Source organism: Myripristis murdjan, chromosome 19 (genome assembly GCF_902150065.1).
Source record: "Myripristis murdjan chromosome 19, fMyrMur1.1, whole genome shotgun sequence".
In the NCBI taxonomy this organism is placed as follows: domain Eukaryota; kingdom Metazoa; phylum Chordata; class Actinopteri; order Holocentriformes; family Holocentridae; genus Myripristis; species Myripristis murdjan.
In genome coordinates, this window is record NC_043998.1 from 2,799,622 (window position 1) to 2,821,023 (window position 21,402).

The following is a 21,402-nucleotide window of genomic DNA, read 5'->3' on the forward strand; positions in this document are numbered from 1 at the left end:
CTAAAAGGTTCTACAGTCAGTGATTCCTAAATGTTTTGGGGTGCATCAGTGCTGCTTTGTCATGATTTAATCCCCTAAAGTGCATCACTTTCTTATAGTACTAAATATATATAAAACTACTTATTAACTTCAAAATTGCATTTTTGAGGCAGCTGCTTTAACACTGAGCTGTGTTTAACACTACAAAGAGCGACCGGCCTCCGAAGGACAAACCCAAATACAACTCGTTAACAGTGAATACCAAATGAAATGTGCGCAAGCTGTTTAGCGGCTCTGTGCCACGTATGAGATTACACGTGTCATGAATCAGCATTTTTTTTTTCCTGAAAGTATTCCTTGAAGAATAACGGCTTTGAAAAAAAAAAAAAAAAAAAAAAACAGCAACCAAACACAAACTCAAAACTCAAAACTCCCCCTCCTCTCGCCCTTTCCATTAGCCCAAACTGAACTCTCTCAGCCTCTCCTCTCCGTTCTCCATTCTCTCCCTCGCTTCCACCCTCTTCTCTTAGGATTCACGGAGCGATGCGAGGCGAAGGAGACACGCAGACGTCAAAATAAATAAATAACACAACAACACAAACAAAAATAAAAAAAAAAAAAAAAAACACCAGCGAGGAACAAATTCGAGCCTCTGTTTTAGAGTCCCGCCCTCGCCACGCACGTCTACGCTGCCGCTGAATCTATTTTTGCATTTTTATGATGAGCTTACCTGTGTTGACTTTTGCTTATTTGCCTGCCTGGCCCGTAAACAGCCTCGATAGCGGTAAAAATAGCTGTGCAAAGCGACCAGGCACAAAGAGAGAGTGGTGGCTGTGGTGACTGTGTTGATTTGTACTTTTGCCCCCTTGTTTGTGCCTCTATTTCCTTTCGCCTTGCTCCGTCTCCAAACGGGACGTGGAGTGATATATCCCCCCATTTCCTTCTCATTCACAGCCTTTCCGACCCACTGTTCCACTTATAGATTTACGTCGCCTCTTGGGTCTACTGAATCAAACAGCTGATTGATTACTTCCCCCGTTCCTTATTTCATTGACTTGGCGCGCGTGTGTGTGTGTGTGTGTGTGCCGTTTTTATGTAACAGCTATGAGAATGCGCATGCCCATTTTCTGTGGATGTAGCATGTGCACGCTCGCATTTACCTGTGTGTGTGTGTGTGTGTGTGTGTGTGTGTGTGTGTGACATATGCACAAGCTCACCTGCCGTCCGGTATGCAGTATACGTGTTCATATGTTCCCATGTATATGTGTATATCCATGCATGTGTGTGTGCGTGAGTGTGTGTGTGTGTGCGTGTGTGCGTGTGTGTGTGTGCACGTTGCTCAGCGTTCAGCAGGGACCCATGCAGAGAAGAAGAGAACACGGTGTACCTTCCTTTACTGCCACCCAGCCCCAGCTTGCTGCCAGATTTACTGCAGTGTGTGTGTGTGTGTGTGTGTGTGTGTGAGTGTGTGTGTGTGTGTGTGTCTGGTCTTACCAGAGGGATGTAGTGGAGATGTAATGAACCATCTGAATGAAGGGCAGGGGGTCTGATGTGGCTCCACAGCTGTTACACACACACTGCAAACACACACACACACACACACACACACACACATATACACACAAGTACATTCTCAGAGCTGGGTGATTTCATACAGCATGTCTTTTCATTAAAATATAATTCAGGAGGAAAAATATTTTTAAATTGAAGCCACACAACTGAATTCCATTATAGCCCTTAGAAAAAATAAAGTACATTATAAAGTACATTATATATGTGTGTGTGTGTGTGAATATATGTATGTGTGTGTGTGTGTGTGTGTGTGTGTGTGTGTGTGTGAATATGTGTATGTGTGTGTGTGGGCGATCCAGGGGTTTAGCTGGACAGCTGTTAAGGTTGTCTCCCACTTGAAGACAGCCCTCCGTGTGTGTGTGTGTGTGTGTGTGTGTGTGTGTGTGCTCCCCACCTGTTCAAACAGAGTCATGGCAAACTTCTGGTGTGGTATGCAGTGTTTGGCTGTGCAGATGTCCTCTCTGCTCTCCGCACTGATGTGGAAGTGGATGCGCATCAGAAGATTTTCCTGAGAAACAGGCAAACATGAGATAAAATGGATGTGTATTGTGTGTGTGTGTGTGTGTGTGTGTGTGTGTGTGTGTGTGTGTGTGTGAGAGAGAGAGACTGTCAGCTTGTGTAAGTCTGTGTGTGCAAATGTGTTGGTGGAGGAGTGTCTGTGCATTTATGTATGTGTGCATGAAGATGTGTGTGTGTGTGTGTGTGTGTGTGTGTGTGTGTGTGTGCATGTTGGTGGTCGTTCCTCTCTGTTGGTGCTCTTGTTAATCTGACTGTGGGAGCAGCATCTATATTTCATAAGAAGCCAACGGATTCCCTGACTGAACACATTTACTACCAATCGATCAGACAGCGCCTCACAGGCACACACACACACACACACACACACACAAACACACACACACAAACACAGTGGAGGTCTTTAAGGCAGAAAGAGAGAGGAAAAGAAAGAGAGGGAAGGAGCAGGAAAAAGAGAAAGGAAGAGAGGCTGAGAGAAGAGGAGGAGGAAGAGCATCACACTGCCCAGCACCTGAAACACCAGTTTCCCTTCTCGTTCCTCCTCTTCAACGTTTGACGAGTGTCATTCCGAGTGAGACAAACCTACTTTTCCAAAATGACTTGACTGTCCAACATGACTGAGCTTTATGTCTTACTGCAAACCTTTTCTTAGAAAATCAGAACATTTCAGAGGCGTTTTGGAAATCCTGACCAAAGAGCGTGAGGTAATAACGCTTTATCCAAAATAGAGATATGCTGTATATACAGATATAGCACTTGGAATGAATATGACTCTTCCCCCACCGACTTCTCCTCCTTCTCTCTCTGTCGACTATTCACTCTGTCTCCTATTAGCTTAAAAGCAATTATCTATATCGATGTTTCCTTGCTCTTTTTACAGCAAAGCCACCGAGACAAACCTACTGACTTTAATCTCAGACACAGATACAAACGAGCACACACACACACACGTATATATGTATCTGTAGCAACAACATACATAATGCATATTTTAGAATGAAGACGCTCACATCTGCTTATGGCAAAAACGCAAGACACGTATATGCAAATATGTGCAGGTGTGTCATATACAAGTTGTGTGTAGTGTTTGATGTGTGTGTGTGAGCTTTTCATTTGTATGTGAACATCGAAGTCCTGTATTAAGAGCTTCATCGTGCACTTTCACATACTTTGCACATGCATATACATATATACACACATACACACACATGCACATGTGCACATACACAAATTACAGTTAGTAGTTTTTCCATCAGCTTGCTTGACTGCAGTACAGATCTGTTAAAGTTCATGGCAAACACACCGTGTCTTACATATAGGCCTTGCTTATTCTAATAAGTTGGTCTATCTCTTTTGTCTAGGTGTGTGTGTGTGTGTGTGTGTGTGTGTGTGTGTGTGTGTTTATGTGTGTGTGTGGGGGGGTGTGACTTACAAAGCACTCGGCAGCGTCGTCCATGATGCCCAGCTGAAAGCGTTGCTCGTCCTGGAAGGTCTTGGCCAGAGCACTCCGCAACACGTCTGATGGCAGCACGCGCTCACTGCTGAACTGGAACTGAGCAAAGATGCTCTGCAAACACACACACACACACACACACACACAAATCTATGAATTCTTAATTTAACCATTATAAATACACTATGTCGCAGATGCTTTTACCAAAAAGTACTTGCATTACAGGAGTGCATACATATGTATGTATGCATGTGTATGTGTATGTGTATGTGTGAGTGTGTGCATATGTGTGTATTTGCATGCACATGCATGCATCTGGCTCTGTGTGTGCCTGACATAGTCAGACTGAAATATAATTCTCTACTCACAGCTGTCCTGTAAATCTACACCATGTTCTATCAACTGACCCATAAAACAGAACCAGTGGAACTAGTTGTCAGCTTGTCAGGACCAAAGTGCCGCGCAACTATCCCATAATAACCAGACTGGATCCGAATATAACGTCACGGCCGAGCCTGGCCTCAATATCAGACTGTATCAATAATAAATTGCATTTGTAGTGCACTTTTCTTGTACAAAAACAGCTCTCAGAGTGCTTTGTAGGAGTAAAATAGAAACTAAATCAAATTGTTGGCCAGAGAAAAAGCTAGGCCACTGAAGTGTGTTTTGAGGCCAATGTTCAAAGCTTGAATAGTCAGATCACTCAGTGTGGAGAGAGCAGCGGTGCTGCCTCATCACTGTTTACATAGCATGAAGGTCCAGGCAACCGTCACGCCAGAAAATGCATCTGTGCAACACTGATTATGAGCAGATATAGAGTCATCCATGTTAATATTCAGTACATGCCCTCGGGATTGTCCCACTAGCAGTGGTGGACAAAGTACACAACTCCATCACTTGAGTCAAAGTATTGATCCTCCTGGTCAAATATTACTCCACTACAAGTGAAAGTTGCTCAGTCAAATTTTATTGAAGTACTGGAGTATTTGCTTTTAAAAAAAATCTCAGCATTCAAAAGTGTATTTTCTTTTTAATATCAACATGTTGCAGCATTGTTTTTACAAAGCAATAACCTCATAACTCTCTGAAACCACCTAATGAGTGATTTGCTTGTGCTTGTTTTACAGAGCTGGATGATGTATTTCCATTTTTACGGAGAAAAGCATGTGGCTAATCATTTTAGAAAAGAAAAAAAAAATCAACAGCTGACTTCAAAGCTATGTTTAAAATTAATGAGTAATGACAGCCTTCATAGAAATGTAGTAGAGTCAAAAGTACAATATTTATCTTTGTAAATGTAACATTTATCTTTGAAATGTAGTAGAGCAAAAGACAAATACTCAAAAAAATAAAGTGCTGATGCTCAAAAAATGTACCTAAGGACAGTACTCAAGTAAATGTACTTTGCTATTTTATTTATTATTGTGCTATTTTATTTCCTGTTATGCATATGAGAAAGGATTATTATTATTAGTAGTAGTAGTAGTAGTAGTAGTAGTGGCAGTGAAAGTGACAGTAGCAGTAGTAATAGTAGTAGGAGCAGCAGTAGCAGTAGCAGTAGCAGTAACAGTAGCAGTAGTATAGGAGACACAGCAATAGTAGCGACAGCAGTAGTAGCAGTAGTAGTACCAGCAGTAATAGGAGTAGTAGCAGTAGTAGTGGTAGTAGCAGCAGTAGGAGTAATAGCAGTAGTAGCAGCAGTAGTAGTAGTAGTAGAAGCAGTAGTAGCCCAGTAAACACATTAGTAGTAGTGACAGTAATAGCAGTAGTAGTAGTAGTAGTAGCAGTAGTAGTAGTAGTAGCAGCAGTAGTAGTGCAGTATACACATTAGCAGTAGTGACAGTAGCAGCAGTAGTGGCAGCAGTAGTAGTAGTAGTAGTAGCAGTAGTAGTAGTAGCAGCAGTAGTAGTGCAGTAAGCACATTAGTAGTAGTGACAGTAGCAGCAGTAGTAGTAGCAGCAGTAGTAGTAGTAGTAGTAGTGCAGTAAGCACATTAGTAGTAGTAGCAGTAGCAGCAGTAGTAGTAGTAGTAGTAGCAGCAGTAGTAGCAGCAGTAGTAGTGCAGTAAGCACATTAGTAGTAGTAGCAGTAGTAGTAGTAGCAGCAGCAGTAGTGGCAGCAGTAGTAGTAGTAGTAGTAGCAGTAGTAGTAGTAGCAGCAGTAGTAGTGCAGTAAGCACATTAGTAGTAGTGACAGTAGCAGCAGTAGTAGTAGCAGCAGTAGTAGTAGTAGTAGTAGTGCAGTAAGCACATTAGTAGTAGTAGCAGTAGCAGCAGTAGTAGTAGTAGTAGTAGCAGCAGTAGTAGCAGCAGTAGTAGTGCAGTAAGCACATTAGTAGTAGTAGCAGTAGTAGTAGTAGCAGCAGCAGTAGTGGCAGCAGTAGTAGTAGTAGTAGTAGTAGTAGTAGCAGCAGTAGTAGTGCAGTAAGCACATTAGTAGTAGTGACAGTAGTAGCAGTAGTAGTAGCAGTAGTAGTAGTAATAGTACAGGATATGGAATAGCAGCAGTAGCTGGACTTCCCAGTCCTGCAGGGCAGTGGCCCTCCTGCTCACATGAGTTAAAAGGTAAAAGACCCCAGGCTAGCTGTGCCTTTAACAGCAGCAATTAAATTATTATATTCAATACTAAAACTAATAGACAGTCAGTAAGAAGATGATAGGAGAAAGTAATGAGATCTTATTGCTTTCCACTGAGTATAAAACTGCCTGCTGCATTTTGTTCCAGCAGCGGCTCAGAGAGCGACTTTTGACTGAGGCTGGAATGCAGAGAGTTGCAGACGTCTAAAGTGGGAGAGATAAAAGCATGGATGACTTTCTCCGAATTGCCAACGGATAAAAATGACCTAATTTTTGTTGGTAAGACATCTCAGCTGGAGAAAGCAAAACTGAGGAACTATTTTTGACCAGGATATAAAACCCTCAATGCAGCGAGAGAAAAAAAAAAAGAAGTGAATCTGACCTGTTAGAGGATGTATTCTTCTAACAAGGCATCATTTAGGTCAAAACCATTCGAATATATTCTATATATAGTAGCATCTATAGTCTTACATGCAAAAGTGTGAATACAAGCACACAGCCTCAAAATACACTTCCAAAAACTTCCAAAAACAACATCAACATTTGCATTACTCAATACAAATTGCCTTGAACTTGTGAACTAGATTTGCAACCAGCTTTCTGCAGAATATTTATTTTGCTTAGGGAATCACTACTTCAGTGATTTTTTTTTTTTTTTTAAATAGTTAACTCTGTGTAGGATAATTGGGACTGCAACAGTTCTCATGGGAAAAGTCCATGATATGGATGTACCAAAAGGAATATAGAAAAGAAAACATGACCACAGACATAAGAGATCATTCTCAGGCTTTCGCTTGGTTGATAGAGAAAATACATCAACTATGTCTCTTGGTTCAAGTGAAAATTTGCTTGTTTCATTGGCAAAATTTGTCTCTTGTTTCTAGCTAATTTTCACTTATTTCAAGTGAATTTTCACTTGAAATAAGTGAAAATTGTCTAAAAACAATTTACTTCTGAGGTGATCATGTCTTATTTTAAGTGTAATGAGATATTTTTACTAGAAATAAGACATATTTGACTTGAAATAAGACAAATAATCTTGGTAAGATTTTGCGTTTTTGCAGTGTAGGGATGCACTGATTTATTAATTGAATATCGGTATAAGCCAATATCGGCCTTGTTGACTGCCATCGGCCTATGAGCCAATAACATGACATTCACCGATGGCACTGGCCAATATTTATATGTCCATTTTCCTCCAGGGCTCAAGACTAATGGTGACCTATCAGTGAAGAAAAATGTGTTTGGGATGGACAAACATCTTCTGCAGCATTCCTCCGGGACTTAAGGGGATTTTCAAGGATCTTATTGTCATTACTATTATGCCTGTCATTTAGAAGATGACAAATTAGATCGACTGCACATCAATAGTGACCACAAAATTCCCCTCCCAGGTGCTGACTACAAACTGAGCATCTTTTCTCTTGCTGTTACTGTTAGTAATAAGTTAGTCATCCTCTTAGCTGACTGAGGCGCGTGACCCGTGAAAAATAAAATGATTGTGAAATGATTCCGCGGTACCGACCATTCCCCCCATCAAGTGAGAAAAACATGTTGCACTGTTTGCAGAGAGTAAACGGAGGCACTGAAAGTGAAAGACAAACCGACCACCAACACCAGGGAACTGCATCCTCAGGTCCGAGTCGGCCGACAAGTCAGGACAGATGAAGGATGAGGACTGATCCAGCGAAGACAAACCACTTTACCATGATGTGTTCAAACGTAGTGTTGCGAAATTTTGTTATTTTGGTGAGAAACTAGAATTTAATTGGCTACATTTGTTTGAGGGAGAAATTAGTGGGGGTAGGTAGTTGTATAGCGGCCTTGTTTCCTACATTTGTATGATTGAATTTCAAATTCAAAGATAGTATAATGAAGGTCTAAAAGACTTTAAAGCAGTTCACTTAAGAAAAAAAATAGCGGTATCGGTATCAGCCAAACTGTTTTTTTTTTGTTTTTTTTTTTGTTTTTTTTAACTTTGATATCAGTCCTGAATTTCACAATCAGTGCATACCGTATTTAGACCGTATTAAATCCTGGGTGATGGGTTTAAAATGGTGCGTTCACATGCGCAGGTTGAGAAAAGCAGACTTGCAGCTCAGAAACATGCATGCATCCTGATGGAAACGAGAGTGTTTCTGTTCCGGGAGATGAATGATTGAAAAAAATACTGTTGCGGTGCTTGCAGTGTAGATTGGGCTTTAAGTCGCCTGCACAATAAAACTCTATTAGCACTTAAATGAAACGTGCTATATTTTTAGGCGGCAGGAAATGAGTTAAACTAACTAAGGGCTGTGGTGCACATCAATGCCCACAGAAGTTCCAATCCCCCCGGTGACGGACTGTACAGTGAAGTAGGTGCTGCGGCCGCTCAGATTTCACCTCTCCTGCTGATCAGCCACTACATTTCTCCACTTAACCTTAACTCGACCTCAGCCACCAAGTTGATTCACTTGACAAGAGTTTAGTTCAAATCAAATTAATGACAGCAGTAAGCTAATGAGCTCTTCCAGCCATGATGTGGGCATGTGTGAATAAAAAGTCAAATTCACAAGTTAACAGCTCTATTTTTTCCTGTACCTGTAGGTGCTTTCATTTCCCTCTTTACCTTTTTTTTCTGTCAAATTAAGGTTAGAAAGCGTGTTTTTTTTTTTTTTTTTCTGAATTTCAGACGGCATGCTTGATATTTTGCAAGCGAGGTACTGAGGAGGAGTGAAAATGTTACAAGACAATAGGCTCCACTAGCGGGCTGTGTATGTGAGCGTGTGCAGATTGAGGGTTGGCAATGGGAAAGGTAATGCAGTCGTGCTGATAGGGGGCTGTGAGTGTGTGTAGGTGTGTGTAGGTGTGTGTGTGTGTGTGTGTGTGTGTGTGAAAGAGAGAGAGGGAAAAGAGGGAGAGAGACTGAGAGCAAGAGAGTGTGCGCGTCTGTTCGTGCAAGTATGTGTTTGTGCGTGTGTGTGTGTGTGTGTGTGCGTGCGTGTGTGTTATGGTGGCTGTGCTGACTGCAGCAATGCGCCAAGGAGAATGGAGGGGGAATATACCCTACAGAGAGAGGGAGGAGAGGAGGAGGGAGGAGGAGAACAGGGAGGGATGAGGCAGAGTGAGTAAGAGAGAGGGAGGTGCGTGTGTGTGTGTGTGTGTGTGCGCGTGTGTGTGTGTGTGTGAATTTGTATATGTGTGAAGGCAGGAGCAATCTACACCAACTACCACATTCATTCATCTTTCTCTTTCCCTCTCTCTCATTTTCTCCTCTTTTTTTCTCCCCGACTCTTCCTATTCCTCAGTGTGTGTGTGCGTGTGTGTGTGTGTGTGTGTGTGTGGGGCGGGGGGTGATGGGGAGAGGATGGTTTTGCTGTTGAGAGAGATAAAGTGTTGCAGTGATTTCTAGAGGGATAGCCACAGGCAGGCTCTCAACTTATGCTTACTCCGATGGCAGCCCCCTTTATCTGCTGCAGATAAATGAAGAATCTCACACACTCCTTCTTATTCGTCCAAAAAAAAAGAAAAAAAAAAAGAAGAAAAAGAAAATTTACAGCACAAGTAAACACCGGATGCCAGATCCTTAATAAACCTCTATGGCTGTCCCATATGGGGATTTTAATTTTCAGTGTGTTTGGGTTGCATGTTGCATTCAAAGCCCTGTATCTCTGGTGCCATAGGGAGCGGATTAAGCCACGATGCCACAGGAAGACTAGAAGAAGAAGAGCTGTGCTGCCATTGGTCGATTTCTGATAATGGGACAATGGAGAGGCAGTGACAGGACGGTTAATGGAAACTGACAGGGAAATGTGAATGCTCAACATGGTGACAATATCTGTGATTCTCACTGCTTCAGTACACCCGCGGCTGACTAATACGCTCACATACTACACGCCCACAAGCATTTTTGTGTGCGTATGTGTGTGTGTGTGTGTGTGTTCCTGTGGATGTGAGTGTGTGTGTAGCATCCCAGTGCGCTGTGCAGCACACAAGAAAGATTTGTGTGCATGTCTGAAGGTGAACGTGTATAGCAACCCAACATGGTGTGTAGCATATGAGCAAGATTTGTGTGCATGCGTAGGTGTGTGAGTAAGTGTGTGTGTGTGTGTGTCTGCGCGTGTGTGTGTGTGCGTAGCATCCCAGTGTGGGCTCTGCTAGCTCAGCGCTTTCAGTCAGCCAATTAATTACAGAGAAGCGCTGGAGACAGAACAGCGTGTAGAACACACACATCGACACCACTACACACCCCACACACACACACACACACAGGACTACACCACAGCACATTACACACGATGCTTCCCTTCACTTAGACATGTATTTATCTTCATCGATGCAACAAATGGCCGGGACGGAGCTGCATTAAGCCAGTTGGTTATCATGATGCTGCATTAGAGCTTCATGAGGGGCGCTAACAGGTGCACTGCAGCCGCGTGAGCCACACACACCGACACACACACACACTCGCCACAGTAACATGTCGCCATTTTACATTCCTGCAAGCCAACGAGTAAACTGAAATGTCAAGAAACACGTCACATTCCGGCATGATGGGGCTTTTCCACACTTGAACGAGACCCGTTTTTTACAGTGTTGCACAATTTCCTCGAAGTTCAGGCGGCATTTACAAGCGGCCCAGACTTTGTGATTAAAAAGCCTCGTGCGATGAAACTGCTCTCTAATCGGTCAGAGTTTTCATGCGGGAAAAGTCGAGCACGAGTAAACAAAGAGTCAGTCACCGAGTGAGACGAGGTCACTGCTGAAAACGCAGCATCAGCGTGCGTGGCATCATCATCATCATCATCATCACTACAGCGGGAGATTCTCTGCTTCTTGTACAAGTTGATTTTTTTTTAATCAGCAGAATATCCATTTTGAATGTAAATCAATCTGCGTCTCGGAAACAGTGTACTTACGCCTCAGGATGCTTCAGACATTTTCTCTGAACAACTCCATCTCAGAAGAGAAATCAGGTACACTGCAAAACCTCCAAATCTTACCAAGATTATTTGTCTTATTTCAAGTCAAAAATGTCTTATTCCTAGTCAAAATATCTCATTACACTTAAAATAAGACATGATCACCTCAGAAGACAATTGTCTCTTGTTTCAAGTGAAAATTTGCTTGAAACAAGTGAAAATTTGCTTGTTTCATTGGCAAAATCTGTTTCTTGTTTCTAGCTAATTTTCACTTATTTCAAGTGAATTTTCACTTTTTCCACTGGCAAATTTTGCCAATGAAACAAGCAAATTTTCACTCGTTTCCATCAGAATCAGAATCAGAATCAGAATCAGAATACTTTATTGATCCCCAGGGGGAAATTACTTTACACTTTACGTTTCAAGTGAAATTTACACTTGAAAACGAGTGAAAATTGTCTAAAAACAATTTCTAAAAACAACTCCCAAGGTGATCATGTCTTATTTTAAGTGTAATGAGATATTTTGACTAGGAATAAGACATTTTTGACTTGAAATAAGACAAATAATCTTGGTAAGATTTTGAGTTTTTGCAGTGTAAGCTTGACTGGGTAATATTATAGACGCAGACATATTCATCATCCTCTTAACACAAGTTCGTTCATGGCTACAGTCCGTCCAGGGTTTGAATGGAAGCAAGCCGAGACCATCTCTTCTTTTGGCCTTTTCTGCTTTGTGCCACATCCGAGAGCCACTAGTGGGTTCACATATGTCCAAAAGAACTGAACTTTATGGTGAAACGCTCGTGGATTTGAAACTTTATCCACTTTTGTTTGATTCATTGGCTTCATTAGCCACCAAAACTACTTTGTTAAGGTTAGGAAGAGGTCATGGTTAAGGTTAGGAAAAGCTCGGGAGCTTGGGACTCGAAGCCCAGCCTGTTGATTGTGCCATCAGCCTCCCACCTCCCTCTGCACAGCATCCCCTCCCCCTTTACATTTAAATTTGAAAACACGACATTTCAATGTATCTTTGGTTGGCAGAAACATAAAATTCCAGCATTTTTTTTCCTGGCAAGTGGGCTGGAGCGTATTCATCTTGCACATTACTTCACTCTATCACCAAGTGATAAAAAAAAAAAACATAGTGATTAAACCAAGAGACAGAGAGTGGCTGTGTTGATATGGGTTTTTTTCCAGAAAAAGTCCTGCGGTGCACAGGAAGCCATGCGTTTTACATTTTCATTATAGCAGCAACAGCAGTTTGTGTTTGGAATAAATAAGAAGAAGAGGAACTGGGTAGTTAGCATGAGCGGTGACAGCCACCACGGTTTAACAGACAAAGGAAAGAGCGCCACCTACGGAAACCTCATTAACAGCAAACCAAAAGAAAAAGATGTCCCAGTGCAGGACACACTGTTTGACTGACAGGTGATCTCTGGGAAACGCAGTGCAGAGGCACCGCAGGCCAATCAGAGCAATCAGAGTGTGTATGTGTGTGTGTGTGTGTGTGTGTCTGTGTGTGTGTGCGCTCTTACCTTTAGAGCACAGAAGATGCACGAGTCTTCCATGCACTTGTGCGTGGTCAGCTGTCGAAAGCTTCTGCGGAAGATGTCAAGATGCCACAGGACCTGGGAGGCAACACACACACACACACACACACACACACACACACACACACACACACACACACACACACAGAGAGAGAGAGAGAAAGAGGAAAATAAGGCAATCAGTTCAACGTCAGTGCCTCTCAGTGGGACACTGTAGCATATATTGTTCGTGATAACAGACATAAAACATGGCACCTATTTTCCTTTCACTATCGCTCTGCTTCTCTCACCCTCTTCCTTTCTGTCTGTGTGTTCTGTTCATTTGTGTGTGTGTGTGTGTTTATATGTGTATGTGTGCCTTTTCTGTCCTGTGAATAGTTGCTATGTTCCAGGTGAGGCAGAGAATAAAATGCCATATGCCAAAAGTACCGGCCTGGCTGTTTTATTGTCTCTGAATTTTGATTTTTCTGTAGACATTAAAGATGTCCAAATCATCCGTCTGTCCCTTTTGTTTAACTCTGTTTCTCCATTTTAGCATAGCAGGCAGCCTATATTATCTAAAATTGGAAGATTCACCTTGTAGTAATTTACTTTGGGCAATATTTCAGGTGAGAAACTACGTATTCCTCCACTGCTCAGTGATTCTTGCTGTGCAGTCGCCAGTCAAACACCGAGTTCACTTTCAAACCAGGAAGGTGTTCCCTTGTAGTTCAGGACAGTAAACTATTTTAACCCTCCTGTTATGTTCACATTTTTGAACATCTTTTATGTTTGGAGTCAATTTGACCCCTGCAGTTTAAACTTCCACAAAATCATTATAACTAAAATTGTTATCAAAGTTTATGTGTCAGGTACTTTATGTTTCTTTGTTGACGACCTAAATAGCCCTTTAAATAAAACATAACTCCCCCCACCCCCACTTATACATCCAGTATTACGCGACAATGGAAAAATATTCAAATCACCATAAAATCTCACTGATTGACCTAAAATTGGAAAGAAATATTAATTTTTGGTGTTTTAATGGCTTTTTATTATTTCTAAGTAACGATTTTTGTTATTTATAACCAATGAGTTACAAAGTGTGTACAGGACATTGAAAACATATCATCATGTCAATTTCATCTTTACCCGGTAGTACCCATTACATTAGGAAAACTCATTAAATATGAAGCAAAAAAAAAAAAAAATGATGTTAATCATTTATTTAGAGACGTTAAACATTGGCCTGGGTCAAATTGACCCCAAACATAATTGGAGGGTTAAGATCACATTTTGTGTAATTTTACCATAACTTTTATCCAGGCTTAGATGCATAACATTTTGGTTTCTAGCTTCTAGTTCCTATTTTCTTTATTCATTTCTTCTTTCTTATTCTTCTTCTAATTTCTATCTTTCTTTATTTCTTACTTCCCCACTCCTAGTCCTAAAATTTTAGGACTTACAATTTGATATTTTAAGATAAGATAAGATATTCCTTTATTAGTCCCACGGTGGGGAAATTTCACGCATTACAGCAGCAAAGTGGATAGCAAGATATGAAGCATAATTTACACTATAAACAGTATATACAGATAATAAGTACCATTTTCATGTTTTATAGTCAGCAGTCAGCACACTGTACCACATGCTGAAGGGTTAGCATGGACCAGTGGTGCAAATGATCCAGAGCGGACACAAGGATGATGTGATGCTCATATCCTTGTTACTTAAAGGTCACGCCCTCCCACAAACTTTGCTCCTTTACATCTCAGAGGGACTAACCAGGTGGATTAAAGGTTAAATTAAAAAAACATAAGAAGAAATGGGCAGACAGAGACAAATGGAATAAAATGATGAAAGAAATGAACAGATGAAAGACAGAGAGAACGGGAGAAAACAGACCCGCACTTTTTTTTTTTTTTTTTGGGAAAAAGATATGCTCCCAGGAAATATTTAATTCATCTGACATCAACAGCAAGGTTATAATGAATTAAATATTAACATGGTGCACTCAGTTTTTCACCACAGTTTCCTCCCCTCTTTTCCCTCTGGCATTTTGATAACATTTCAATGTGTGTGTGTGTGTGTGTGTGTGTGTGTGTCTTTGCTTCCCCACAAATTTTCAACATCACAAGAGAGAGAAGTGGGTATAAAGTTGGAGAAATGGACAGGCAGGAAGACAGATAGACAGGTCGGTGTGATAGACGGACAAGCAGATAGACAGGCACAGAGAGGAACCGGAGAAAACAGACAGACAAGTGGAACGGGCCTCTCTCTCTCTCTCTCTCTCTCTCTCTCTCTCTCTCTCTCTCTCTAGAGCATAATTAGATGAAAAAGCTCTTCATACATTCATTCACGCCGCACTGAAAGATAATATTGACACAACACTGTCCCCTTAGGCTTCAACTTAAACACACACACAGACACACACGTACACACACACACACACAGACATGCATACACACACACGTGCAATTACACGTGCACATTCACAAGCAAACAACATGCACAGTTGCGCATCTTCACGGACACACATACATACACAAACACACACATGTACACAAAACCAATATGTCTGGCAGCCTTAGCAATGTGTATGTGTGTGTGTGTGTGTGTGTGTGTGTGTTAAGAAGAGAGAGTGATAGGTGGGGAAAAAAGGGGGTGGAGGATGACAGATTGCATGCTGACGCCGGTGTATGCGTTCCCTCCCTCCCTCCCTTTCTCTCTCTCTCTCTCTCTCTCTCTCTCTCTCGCTCTCTCTCTCTCTCTCTCTCTCTCTTGCTGTAGTTTATTTAGTTCTGATGAATCGGCTCCCTGCAGAGAGACACAAGCACAACAGCGGGCACAGGGAGGGCACACTCGCTCTGTGCCTCTCTCTCTCTCTCTCTCTCTCTCTCTCTCTCTCTCTCTCTCTCTCTCTCTCTCTCTCTCTCTCTCCCTCTCTCTCTCTCTTTCTGCGCTCGACTCGTCTCCCACTGCCTGTCATTCTCACGCTCTCTCCTCTCTCTTCCTCCCCATCTCTCTCTCTCTCTCTCTCTGCCAAACCCATATTTCACTCTTAATTCCTCTCATCCCCCTCTCTCTCCCTCCCTCCCTCCCTCTCTCTGAGAGTCGGAGCAGAGGGATGAAGGTGGTGGAGAGGCTGTGCAGGAGTGGCAGGACAGACTGGAGAGAAGAAGAAGACCCACTCTGGTCTTTAGTTGAGCGGTCACAGTTAATCCAGGCCATTAGCAGCGCTGCTCAATAAGGACTTTGGCTGCTTTTACAAATTTCCAATCAGCGTCTCCTCGGCCCGCTCGGCTGCAGCGGCCCCCCTGCAGCTGGAAGCACGCAACACAACAGGAAATTCATCCGCCGGCCTTCACGCCGCTGAGAAATCCAAGCATTGTGACTGCTGTTACAGCACCATCATCATCATCATCATCATCATCATCATCATCCATATGACCTGATTTGAATATCAAAACAAGAACAAGAGCCATTCTTAAACTGCAACGTCTACTGGAACTGATCCTGCCACTGGCCTTGAAGCGAACCAAAGAACCAAAATAACTTCTATCGCTCAACAAAAAAAAAAAAAAAAAAAAACCCTCATGGAGCAGGAACACTGTTTTCTGCTGTATTTTTAGTTTGGTGATATGCATCATATCTTGAACAAACTGGGTGCGGCAAATATATTTTTGGGTTTCTTTTGCTTTTGCTTTGTCAAATAATTCAGCTTCACCGGGTGTTTTTTTCCTCCTTGGTTTTCCATACTTGGGGATTTTATCATTTTTATGTATTTTACATATGTGTGTGTGAGCGTGTTGCTGTACATTGTGATCTTCGGCTGGTTGTCTCTCTCTGGCAACCCGGGACAGTTTTAGTGACTGGCCATGTTCTTTGATTTCATTCTTGTTTCCATTACAGAGTAATAAAAAAAAAAAAAAAATGACATGCAATTGAAAATCTACAGCAGTTTTACCTCTGATTAATATAAACAATTGATTTGGACATCAAGATTAATTTTCACAACTTCAGCTCTAATTTAGCCTTAAATTTGTATAAATAAGGAACCCCCTGATTAATTTTTATCCCACACACACACACACACACACGCGCACACACACACCCTCTCAGCCTCACCCTCTCCTGCCTGAAGAGCCAACCCCTGTGTCTGTGGCTCGTCGCGGGCGGTGTGGTTTGTACTTCATAACTCCTGCAGCGATTTTATTTTTACCTCCGTTTACACGGGGAAGATTTGCTGAGCACGTATGCTCTATTTCAGCGATGCCCTGCTTCACGCTCATTCAATTACAGACATTCACACAGGGGAGCTTCCGAGAAGTACCGCTGCTGATACTTGTGGCCACTCCGGCAGCCCCACCGGAGCAGCTGGGGGCTAAGTGCCTTGCTCGAGGGTACTTAGGGAGGAGGGAAATCTAATATATCAACATATATACCTTAATACCAGAGAAATGTGGATTTACAGATTTATATACAAACATATATGTGCATAAAAACACCATATTGTCCTTATGGTCATATATGTGCACCCATACATGCTCAACACACATATATATCAACGGCCATCGGTGATGCATGTATTTGTAAGTACGTTAGACATAAATGTACATATATGAAAATGTTCCAAATTTAAATATAGTTCTCATATGGATATTTAATATACACTGCTATGGTATGAACATAGTATATGTGGTATGAATGGTATGAACACAGTATATTGCATATATTATATTTCTGTGTGGAGACAGCATGCCGCATTTATTATGGCTACATTAGTGGTTTATAACACAGAGCCTCCTATAAGCTAATAAAGAAAGATTATCCTCACTAGGGCCACACTATACTGGAAAAACTGACATTGTGATTTTATTATTATTTTTTTTTTTTTGTGCGATATATATATATATTGTGATATTTAAAAAAATACAGAAAATTTCACCAGATACAGGCAGTGTGTTGTACTGATATACACATATAAATGTGGATAGTTTAAAAGTGTATACTTTTCTGACCCTCCACTTGCTGTTTCAAGTATGTGACTCTGACAAGAGGAGAAAGGAGGTGGAGAGGTATGTGAGAAAAGCAGCATATGTTTCTCATCAAACTGTAAAAATGGACTTACATGTCACATGTGTGTTATTTAAATGGGATCTACCATTTCTAACAACATTCAAAGGTTTGGTTAATCTGCATGCTGGAAGGTGAACAGGCCTGAAGATGGTCACACTCTCAGACTCAAGCAACAAACGGATTTATCTGGATGCTGGCTCCATGTAAGTCCAGACTGATCTGGATTCTAAAAGTTCTGTTGGGTGTGTGTTGTGTTTCTTACATTAGCATTTACCATGAGGGCCCTGTGACAGCTACTGTTTAATTTTTAACCCCCACCGGGACGAGGTGCTGCTGATAACAGGAATACACACTTGCTTAACTGAGCGGCTGCCTCCAGCATCCAGGTGACATTATCTGTGACAGCGGCCGCATCTCCTGCATGTCTGCAGGCGGCTGATACGCAGGCTCCGCATGCACAACGATCGTTTTATCAAGCAATGGAAAACAGGAAGCGCTCATTCTCAGGTTGTGGTCAGCGATTAGTGAGGCCTTGGTTGGAGAAATGATCACTGTGCATGTAGAGCCTGCATATCCAAGAACCCTTAAATCACACTACAGAGATCATATCAGATATCAGACAGACTTTTCTTCTAGATTCTTCTAGATGGGAAAAGAGAGCCCAGGTTTTCCTTCTGCATCAAGCAGCAAAAAAGCTGTTTGAGTCACTTTGCCTCACTTCACATCACAATGTCAGCGCTGAAACGATATGTGGTGCAGCTGTAATCCTCACCGTGACCCCTGCCACCGCTGGCCTGCACTCTGTCCCTCACACAGCGAAGGACAAAGACACACACTCAAACAAAAACCCACCGATATACGCAAGCATGAGTACACACATACACACCCCAGCACACAAACACACACAAACTGCAAAACAGCAACAAAGCTCTCATTACCTTAATATTCCCCTAATTTATTCTCAGTCCTCTGTGTCCCGTTAAATGCCCTCACTCTTTTCATACATGTGCGTGTGCGTGTGTGTGTGTGTGTGTGTGTGTGTGTGTGTGTGTGAGTGTGTGTGTGCCCTTGAAGTGGCCCACTTCTCTCCCCATTAGAGCTGCTTTGCATGTCTTTGTTGAGGCATTTTCTTCATTTCACACACACACACACACACTTCCTGCCTCTTCACTCGCTCTCTCCCGCTCCAGCTCTCACACTCACACACACACACTCCTTTACCTTGTTTTGCTTTGTTTGAATCTTTCATTTCTCTTTACCCTCTCCCAGCAGCACCCCGGTTCTTCCTCCCTCCTCGTCTCTTCCCTCTTCACTTGTTTTTCTTTTCTTTCTCTCACTGCACTCTTCCCATCCTTCTGTCTTGTCTTCTTCTCCCTCAGCAACTTTCTTTGCTTTCATCTATCCTTCCGCTCTCTCTAAGCCTCCAGCCCGCATCCCCCTCCCTCTTTGGCTTACTCCAATCTCTTTTTCTTTTCCCCTCTTTCTCGCTGTTTTTTCAAGCCAGTGGTTGGATAGCATGCGCATGTGTGCATGGGTGTACGCATGTGTGTGTGTGTGTGTGCGGGTGTGTTTGTGCCAGCTGGAAGTCTTGGGAGGAGGGAAGAGCTTGCGTGTCTGTGTGTGTGTGTGTGAGAGAGAGAGATAGGAGATTATTGGTAGCAGTGCTATGTGAGCACCTCCACACACACTGCCTGTCCACACTGAGGCCAGACAGGCAGCGCTGCCAACACCCACTGCAACATGCAAGCACCCATTAATATGGCTCTAATCTCATCCCTGTTGCGCTTAAATATCAATTGACTGGAGCGCGGGGGTGCGTGTGAGCGGCGGGCGCACGCCATGTCCGAATGCACGCGTGCGTGTTCGCGTGGGAATGAAATGTGTGTGGATGTAAGTGTAACCTGTGCCATTTCTAAGACTTTATCCGTAGAGGTGTAGGGGAGACTGGGGCCTGTTGTAACACGGGTCAGCTGCAACACATTCACTCCTGCCAATCAAGAGCGCGCTAGAAATCAGGTGATCGGATGAGTAGATCCTCCATTTTGTTCCGCATGTCAAAAGAAAAGAGGTCCTGAGGAAAACGGCCAGCTGCATGGCTTAATTTCTGATTTTTTTTTTTTTTCTTTTTAAATTAGGATAGGGCAGATTGTGGATAAAAGTATAGGCTTAGTTTCTGCTTATGTTACATAATGAGAATGGACTAGCTAGCTGTTTAATGACTGATAGTGTTGGGTATAATCATAAGTAAGTAAGCAAGGTTATTTTTATTTCGGTCCTTTTGAAAGAAAATAAATAATTTACAATCTAGTCCACTAATTATAGTGGTACGAAAAGGCGTAGGCTGAAGCCAAAGCTTATTTTGCCTACCCTTTTTACAAAGAAACTATGAGATTTAAAAACAAAAAAAATAACAAATATTGTTGGGGATATTAGTAACAGAGCTCAGAGATGTACATGCCACTCAGTTTTGTAATAAACAAAAACAAAAGTTCATACCAGATTTTGAAAAATCTTTCTCAAATGAGCAAGGCACACAAAAATGTGAGAAAATTTACAAACATCCCCACTCTCCAATATTTATTATGTATTTTTCCCCTGTATTCTGAGCATGTATGTGTGTGCACTGCAAAAAGTCAAAATCTTACCAAGATTATTTGTCTTATTTCAAGTAAAAATGTCTTATTTCTAGTCAAAATATGTCATTACACTTAAAATAAGACATGATCAGCTCAGAAATAACTTGTCTTTAGACAATTTTCACCTCTTTCAAGTGAAAATTTACTTGAAACAAGTGAAAATTAGCTTGAAACAGGAAACAAATTTTGCCAATGGAACAAGCAAATTTTTACTTGTTCACTTGTGTCACAAGGAAAAATTTGCTTGATCATGTCTTATTTTAAGTGTAATGAGATATTTTGACTAGAAATAAGACATTTTTACTTGAAATAAGACAAATAATCTTGGTAAGATTTTGACTTTTTGCAGTGTGTGTGTGTGTGTGTGTGTGTGTGTGTGTGGCTATCTGTGTGTGTTGGGGTGTCCAGCTGACTGACCTGCAGGGCGCTGTTGAGGAAGCAGCTGTTCTGTCCCGGCTCGTTGCTCAGGCCTTTGCTGGGTGCGATGGAGGTCATGGTTCTCGGGGTCACCAGCCCCTGCACCCCAGCGACCGCTCCACCGCCCGACGCAAAGTAGTTCCTCTTCCACGACATCACTACCTGGGCGCCGCCGTTTCCACGGCGAGGCGGGGGCGGGGCGGGGCAGAAGACGGAGAGACGGCCTCTATGTCACTCCCATGAGAGAGAGAGAGGGAGAATGAGAGAGACGCAGAGGAGGAGGAGGAGGAGGAAGAGGGAGCAGGAGAGAGAGGGAGGCGGTGGCGGCTGAACGGGGGGATGCGGTGTGTCCTGGACCCAAAGTGGGCACCCATACAACCCTCCCCTTCTCTGGCCCTTTTCTCACTTCAGAATCTGTCCACTTGGTTGAGCCAGTGGTTGGGTTTTTCTTTTTCTCTCTCTCTTTTTTTTCTTTTTTTTTAGTTCCTTGGGTTTAGCGGTGTGTGTGCGGGGACACCAGAGTGTGTCCAAAGCGTCCTTTGGCAGACTCTGTCAGATGGGCGTCGATTAGGCAGCGCCGGCGTTCCCATGTGGAGACTCCTTGGATCCTCGCTCCGCCTCCCTCACTCTGCCTGCACGACACAAACACCAAGCCGTCAGGACGTCTCACACAAAACAACGGGCCAGATCTACTTTTTAGCGGATTAACACCAACAGTCACAACAGTGGGATTATGAAATAT

The 21,402-nt window shown here is 42.5% G+C and overlaps 1 protein-coding gene across 1 annotated transcript in view; it reads right to left on the reverse strand.

Annotated features, from left to right (window-relative positions):
* LOC115378165 (inactive ubiquitin carboxyl-terminal hydrolase 54-like) overlaps positions 1-21,149 on the reverse strand; it is a 47,850-nt gene extending 26,701 nt beyond the window's left edge. Inside the window, 5 exon segments of the mRNA XM_030078346.1 lie at positions 1,474-1,556; positions 1,946-2,059; positions 3,500-3,634; positions 12,535-12,627; positions 20,661-21,149. Coding sequence (XP_029934206.1) covers positions 1,474-1,556; positions 1,946-2,059; positions 3,500-3,634; positions 12,535-12,627; positions 20,661-20,816 — 581 coding nt within the window. The 5' untranslated portion in view covers positions 20,817-21,149.
* Positions 21,150-21,402: the final 253 nt, after the last annotated feature.